This window comes from Denticeps clupeoides, chromosome 13 (assembly GCF_900700375.1).
Source record: "Denticeps clupeoides chromosome 13, fDenClu1.1, whole genome shotgun sequence".
Classification (NCBI taxonomy): domain Eukaryota; kingdom Metazoa; phylum Chordata; class Actinopteri; order Clupeiformes; family Denticipitidae; genus Denticeps; species Denticeps clupeoides.
Window position 1 is genome coordinate 7303719 of NC_041719.1, and position 7301 is coordinate 7311019.

The window sequence follows — 7301 nt, forward strand, 5'->3', positions numbered from 1 at the left end:
ACGTACTTGGTTTGCTGGGCACAGGCTGTGGCCGGGGCGTAGCAGGCAGGGGTCTATGCGCCCTCGGTTGGCATGGTGGTAGTGCCACCTGGACAGGCCCCACATACTCCACGTAGGTGCCCGGGAATTCCCCCCTTTGCTTGGTGCGCTTGTTGACGCCCACAATCCAGCCCAGGTGCTCCGGGGTCCGCTCGTCCCCCTCCTGGTAGCCCAGGGGCTGCAGAGAAGCCTTGTCCACCATGAGGATGTCCCCCGGCAGCAGCTCAATGTCATCCTCCCAGTCCTTGTTGTAGACGTACAGTGCGCGGAACTGGAAACCCTCTGCAGCCATTCACAGATTTGTGCCGGTGAATGAAGCAAAAACAAAAATCTCAAACCGGCCAAAAACAAAATACTGGTGCCTATACAGCCAAATTATAGTGGAGAATGTGGCGGTGCTGGAATGGTTAGACTCCTTCCGGCGCTATTATCAGCTGTGAGAAAGAAGAAGCATTTCGGATTTGTGCATTCAACATGGAGGAGGAGGAGGAAGAGGAGGAGGCTGAGGGGGGCGCCCAGCTGAATTGTGGGAGCTCAGAGCTGGCCGGTGTTGATGGGATGAAGTGCTTTCCTCAGCTTGAACCCGCGATTGAGCCAGACAATGGAGCACAGCGATAGCATTGGCAACATGCTCCTCAGGATAGCCCGGAACAACGGCAAGGAAACGTGTCAAAAGGTTTGAACGACAAAGGCAGCAGTCGTCCACTCTTCTGACCTGCTGCTGCTCAATCTTCCCTGTATGCTGGTTGCAAAGTCTGCAAAAAAAAAAAAAAAAAGCCAACAAACAAAAAAAATTGAGTTCTGCTAGTAAGCAATGGTCAGATTTTGCACAAGCAGAACTAAACGACTTTCCTTCCCCCCCCGATAAAAAAATTAATAAATGCCCGTGGTAACCTGTCCGCATGCTGAAATGTAGCCTATAGACTGCTGTCCGGTACTGGCACGAGGATTTACCTTCTGGCTCTGTGTTCCTCTTCCCTGAAAACACATCCAAACGCATTCAACAGAAGCACTGAAGACTTCAGACGAACACCACGACCCAGCAAAGAGTCTCACTGTGATTTGCGCAACGGCTCTTTTGAATAAGAGCAAGGAATGACGTCACCGCACTGCGTTGAAGGCGTTTATTTTTTTTATTCTTATTAAAAACCTCAGTGACCTACATGGAGACACAGAACAATGCACAAGACACAAAATGTACGTACATGTATCTTTTTAAATCTGTACTAAACCTGCAGCTTTGCGCAGAAATGTAAAAACAAAAAAAAAAATTGCATTCTCTCCTTTGCAGCTATGCAAGCAATGACAGCCAAGCCAAGACTGTGGTCCCTTGCATTTTTTGACCGTCAGGACCAGGGCTGGAAGTGGACAAATCTAGGTGATGAACTGCATAACCAAAAAATGGCTGTACGCGACATTGCATGGATGAGCTCAAAAATTGGAATAAATAGCTGGCAAATATTTAGAGGTAGCTAGGAGAAAAGAAAAGCAAAAATTATACAAAACTACAAAGTCTTACCTACCATAATCAATAAACGGCCAAAGAATTTGAAAAAAGTATACGGGAGAAATAAAGCTAGCTGCAGTAAAAAAAAAAAAAAATCAGATGATGTAATATAAGAACAACAATTCACGTAATATAAGAACATCAATATTGCATATTTAAAACGAGTCAATAAATTCCGTTCAATGTCGACTGATTAGAGAACGAAACTGTGTTAGAAGAAACATAACCTAAACGACAACACAAATCCCTACCAGATTCGAGGCGAACGTAAGGCTCTTCGGAAAGCGTACAAGCAGAATGCAGCAAATAAAGCTGTACCCTTTCTAACGAGTCGGTCCTGATCAGACAATAACGGCACAGACTGTGAACCTATTGGAAGATGAACCAAAAAGGTTACGTAAGCTCATTGGGAAGTAGGGCGAGCGAGCCATGACAGTTGGCAAATATATTCTATGGAACTCACAAATGCAATTTGGGCATAAGCAGAGTTTTCGCACTCTTATGGACAGTCCGGGACAGTCATCGCACGATGACAGTTTTGTTGGGGATGCACCAGACCAGCCAAATCAACATTTCTTTTATTCAAATAGCCTGACCTTGACTGTAGTGGCTTTGGATCCAATGCAATTCTTTATGGTAATAGCGCACCTATAGGGCAAGCATCTCACCTTAGCCGAAGGAACCAAAGCCTGCTCGAACCAGACCTGTTAAACCGAATGGCTTTCCTAAGTCGCCTATCAATGGCGACAGTATGCGGGCATGCACACATTCCTATGACGCATGTTTATTCTTTTTTTTATGCCCACCTTCCTCCACCCGAACCGGCTTTTACACTTAAAACGACAACGATGACAACAACAACTGTGTTGAAGTAGCGTTAAAGCAGCGCACAGCATCACGGAGCAACACTCACCCAACCGGACGGGCACAGTGGGCTCATGCTTCCACAACCTCTGTGTGCAGGGAAAAGGTGCCAGGGTAGACACGTGGCACAGATGCATCCAACCACAGGCCCGGATCCTCACGCCATCCTTAACCCCCTCAACACCCCCACCCCCTCCTAGCTTGGCACCCTCCTCCCCACGCCAAACCCCCACCCCGTCCAAAAACTTAAAACACCCCATCGAAAACTCCCTCTGTCCTTCTGCCGTCTTCAGTGCCCGGACGTTACCCACGTGACGCGCGGGGCGGCAGAACCTGCGTGGAGACCTCTGCCTGTCGTCCATTTGAAAAAAGCAGCCGCTTCTCGTTCACAAACTTCTTTCAAAAAGACTTTGGGGGAGGAAAATCATTCTGCTCATCCCGCATCTATGTCTGCTATTGTAATCTGTCTGAAGAACGGCGCGTGTCCATCGCTTCCTCTTCTCCCACTTTTCTTTCTGGGGGGGGGGGTTTCTGTTTCGGGAGTCTCTCGGTGAGTGGGGGGGAAAGGGACGGAGAGGGAAAGAAGCGAACTAAATAAATAAATAAGAAAAGTCACTGTTGCTAGAGAGAGAGAGAATGCTGCCCAGCCTCCTGCGTTCCTATTGGGCAGCAGATTGCCATGTGCTCAGGAATCAGCAGAGAAGCCTGAACAAATCAAGGAAATGTTCTAATATTAGAAAATGTATCTAGGCAGCAGCAGGGCTTTTCACTATAGGACTCCTTACCTTAGTTACACGATTCTTTTGAGCGAATCACAGGCTAGAACATAGGCAAACAGGAGAACTATATAAAAAAAAAAACGCTAAAGATATTTATGTTATATATTCAAGGTAGATTTAATTTAATGCACTAACCGAATCTGTCAGGGGCACAGCAGAGCAATTTGATGGTTTGATAGAAAACGCACGTTCTAAAATAGTCTCGTGCTTTCTAAACCAATGACCTACATTAGGAAGGGGGTCTCCGAGCCAGACAGCTCGCTGAATGAATGAACCCTGGTCAGGCTGTGCACCCATTCATAAGAGGAAAAAAAAAAGGCAGACAAGCCCCCCCAAAAACAAAGATGTACAATAAAATAAAAAAATGCACTCAAACTTGGAATACTACAAAAACCGAGACACTGCTGAACTTAATATTAATGAAAAGGCTTTTCCTTTTCTATACAGTCATATAATTGAATGTGTGGAAGTTCACTTTATAGCTTTCGGTTTATGTAATATAGCCTCAATATAAATTAACATTCATAAAGTTATACCATTTATTAATACCACTTTAAAAAAACTAATAATCTTAGGTATAACAGTAATTTCTTAGTATTGACTATTGGGCAGAAACAAAAACTGAATATTGAGATACATATTACATTATTATTTTATTACACAGACTACCCAGGAGTGTCACCCTTATTATTTTCACCAACACACCTCTGGGGCAATTAAGCCCAATACACAGTACACAAATATCTCTTAAACCGGAGGATCCCTGCAGAGAGGTAATTAATGCCATTTTGCTGAAGTCAATAGTAGATGTTTAGATAGGAGAGTGTTTTTTTATGAAATATGTTGCTAAATTTATACTTCATGCAATCTGCTACATTACTGAGAAGTAGAAACAAGAAAATTCATACAAGTATGGACACTCTAAATACTGATGGAAAAAATAGTAATTATGTAATAGTTTTGCATTTCTATGACATCTGCCTACATTCAAAGGCCAAAAAAAAAACCTAAGATACAAGAGATGGCGATATATAGATGTCTTCAGTAATTGTCTTCAGTAGTATGTTATTACAAGGTAATACCAAGTTTTTTTTGCTACTTCTACCTTCAGTTGTTAAGGCCAAGATTTACTGACTAAAATGCATTGGGCCACAATAATTATTTTTAATGCTAATGGAACTGAAGAGGTTTGGTGGATGATGCAAATTATGACACGATGACATCCTTGACCTTGCATATGTTCTGATAGCATCTTCCTCTGGCAATCAATGTAGATTAGCACAAGTGGAGAAAAATCTTTCCCTTCCACCACATGTTCTCTGTGCTAAGCACCACCGCTATCAGAATCATGTTACGAGAAAAATTCAAGAGGGGTTTCTCCTCCCCCCAGTACAGAATGATGGCAAAATAAGCCATAAATTACAAATTCACAAGCCTTAATAAATCATTTGAAAGGCCCACTAGTACTTTCTCAAGGCCAAAGTGATAAGTAAATGTAAGCTTAATTTAATTTGATTTAAGGGGATTTGTTAATACTAAACTTTCAGAAAGCAAGAGACTGAGCAAGCACTAAATGAAATAAAACTATATGAAAGCAACTACCATAAAACTACAGTACTATCAATACCAATAAGCACTACTAAAATCCTATGCAAATATATTGAAATAACATATTTTGTCTGCATGAGATGAAGCTACTTCTTCCTAGTCATTTTCTTCCCATACTCATGTTTAGAAGGGGTCCCTATAAATGTGCAGGGCTTAAGATTTTTCAGACACATCTATGACAGAGCATTAGAAATAAATTATACATATGGTGATAATGCATATGTTACATATAAATGTCAATTGACCAGTTTAAATAATTTCAGTTCACTTTGTTCTCTTTAGCAATAAAACAATCATGCCAATATCCTCTGTTGATTGGATTTCCAAAAATAATACTCAATACATGAATGCACTTTTGGCTTTAACAAATCAGGGGAGTAAAGAAACTTATTTAATAGTGCATCACTGCAGAGTACCTTGTGTAACAAAACATTGAAAATACATATAGACCCTAAAACAAATAAAACAAAATATAGAAAAAAAAAGTCTTATTTGAAATTGTGCAATAAATATATTTAACATTTATGGCATTTGGCAGATGCCCTTATCCAGAGAGACTTACAACGTGCTTTCAAGTTGCCATCGATGAAGTGATCAGTTCTGATGATCTACATGATTAAAGACTGTGTTTATAAAATGATGTGTAAATTTAATCTATGTATGATTTTTTTTGTTTTAGTAGCTCTAAATGTTAAATTGGAAAGCTTTGTTGTTGCTTATTACAACTCTATTACTGATTATTATTTACTGCCATTAAATGTGCTGCATTGAGACCTGAGTACCACAGTTCGAGATCCAAGGTGCATTTAGGTTCTTCAGCTCTGTAGGCTCACATGCACGTCTGTGCTCCCAGTAAACGCTTCCCAACCAATCGTGGCCATGCGTGTTAAAAACGTCTAACTGCTGGAACCATTGACGGTTCTGTGATTTGCTATCAAGATATTTGGCATATTTGACCTGCAATAAAGAACATTACAATGAATACGCAACCAATTAATTAGTGGGCTAACACAAGACCAACTACCACTCAGTGACTAGCCTCCACACTATCAACAGCAAAGCTGTTTCAAAAAATACGATCTTAAGGCGACCCTAAGATCATAATAAAACTGAAAATCGGTAGTTACTGATGCATTCGTACGCCCCAAAATAGTGTCACCGCTCATTAGTGGCCCACACTTACACTAATAGTGTTGTTGCAACTTGCAGAAATTATTTCACGAGTAATCCAGACAAATGACATGATGATCGGCTGTATTCATTAGTATCATGGCCTCTTCTTACACTGTGTGTTGTAGGGCCGTAATCACATCACTTTCCATCCCGAATTCTCATTATTTTCCTCGTTGTAACATAACAGATGCACTTTGTCGTATTCGTACTCATGTAGAAGTACAATTTCTTACAAGAATTTAAAACACGACTGCATTTAATTTATAGATTTATCTGGCCGCAGAGGACCTTTCTGGAAAATATTTACCCTGAATTTACTATTCTCCAAAAGGAAATATGCACTAAACGGTGCTGTACCCAATTAAAATGTACTTTAATATTACATTTATTTTAAATACCACCTCCAATAATGTATTTAGAATAATGGATTATTATTCACGGTCCTCCCCACGCATCTGGTCCGAGACGACACGGGGCTCAGCGCCACGGACCCCGGTCTTCCCACCAGGGCGTTTTGAGTTAAAAACCGGCCCGGCTGCGTGAACCCCGGCGTGAACACTCGGCCCGGTCCACGGCGGGCGGCCAAACTTTCCGCCCGCGTCCCGCGCGGCGGCGAGCCGACAACTTTGGCGGAGAAGCGCGGCCGGTCGGCCACGGGACCGTCGGCCGAGCTCGCCGGGGACGGCGGGGCAGTTCGCGGCGGCCTCGCCGCGGGAGCGCGACGTTAGCCGGCGGGCTAAAGGCGGCGCACACTTGTGGCTGGACCGCTTTCCACCATTTTTCCCAGGTTCGGCGCTGCACAGTGTGCAGGAACTTTGTGCAACAGGAAGGGGGGGGAGAAAAAAATATCTATACACGGTGGAGGGTGGGGGGGAAAAAAAAAACCAAAACCAAAAAAAAAAAAAAAAAACTAAAAACTCACCGCGTGGAGCTGAAAACGTCGCGGGCGGGAAGGCGGGCGGTTCGCGGCGGCGTGAAGGGCGCTCTTTCACGCTCCGACCCGCTCCGCTTCTTGCGGCGCCAAGATCCCAGCCATGTTGGAGCACCGTGTGGAGCGGAGAGGAGGAAGAGAAGAGGAGAGGAGAGGAGGAGGAGGAGGAGGAGAGAGGTGCGCGGCACGGGAACGCCCGAGCGCAGTCGATGTCGGACGAGGGGGTTTTTTTCGGCACAGGGGCGCTACCGTGATGGACGTTTTTTTTTTTTTTTTTTTTTTGTAAACTACACCACCACGTGCTGAAACTTCTTATCCTGACACTTAATGGTCATAGTACTGCACTTTATGCAAAAAGAACATTTACAGCATATATCAGACGCCCTTATCCAGAGCGACT

The 7301-nt window shown here is 43.3% G+C and overlaps 1 protein-coding gene across 3 annotated transcripts in view; it reads right to left on the reverse strand.

Annotated features, from left to right (window-relative positions):
- LOC114801957 (phosphatidylinositol 3-kinase regulatory subunit gamma-like) overlaps positions 1-7021 on the reverse strand; it is a 28537-nt gene extending 21516 nt beyond the window's left edge. The window contains exons 1-2 of one of the 3 annotated variants that reach the window (XM_029000473.1): positions 6893-7021; positions 7-794 (exon numbers count right to left, since the gene is read on the reverse strand). In XM_029000473.1, coding sequence (XP_028856306.1) covers positions 7-331 — 325 coding nt within the window. In that variant the 5' untranslated portion in view covers positions 332-794; positions 6893-7021. Of the gene's footprint in view, positions 1-6; positions 795-993; positions 1176-2459; positions 2573-6892 lie in introns of those variants that run through there. The other 2 variants (XM_029000472.1, XM_029000471.1) reach the window with 2 other exon arrangements.
- Positions 7022-7301: the final 280 nt, after the last annotated feature.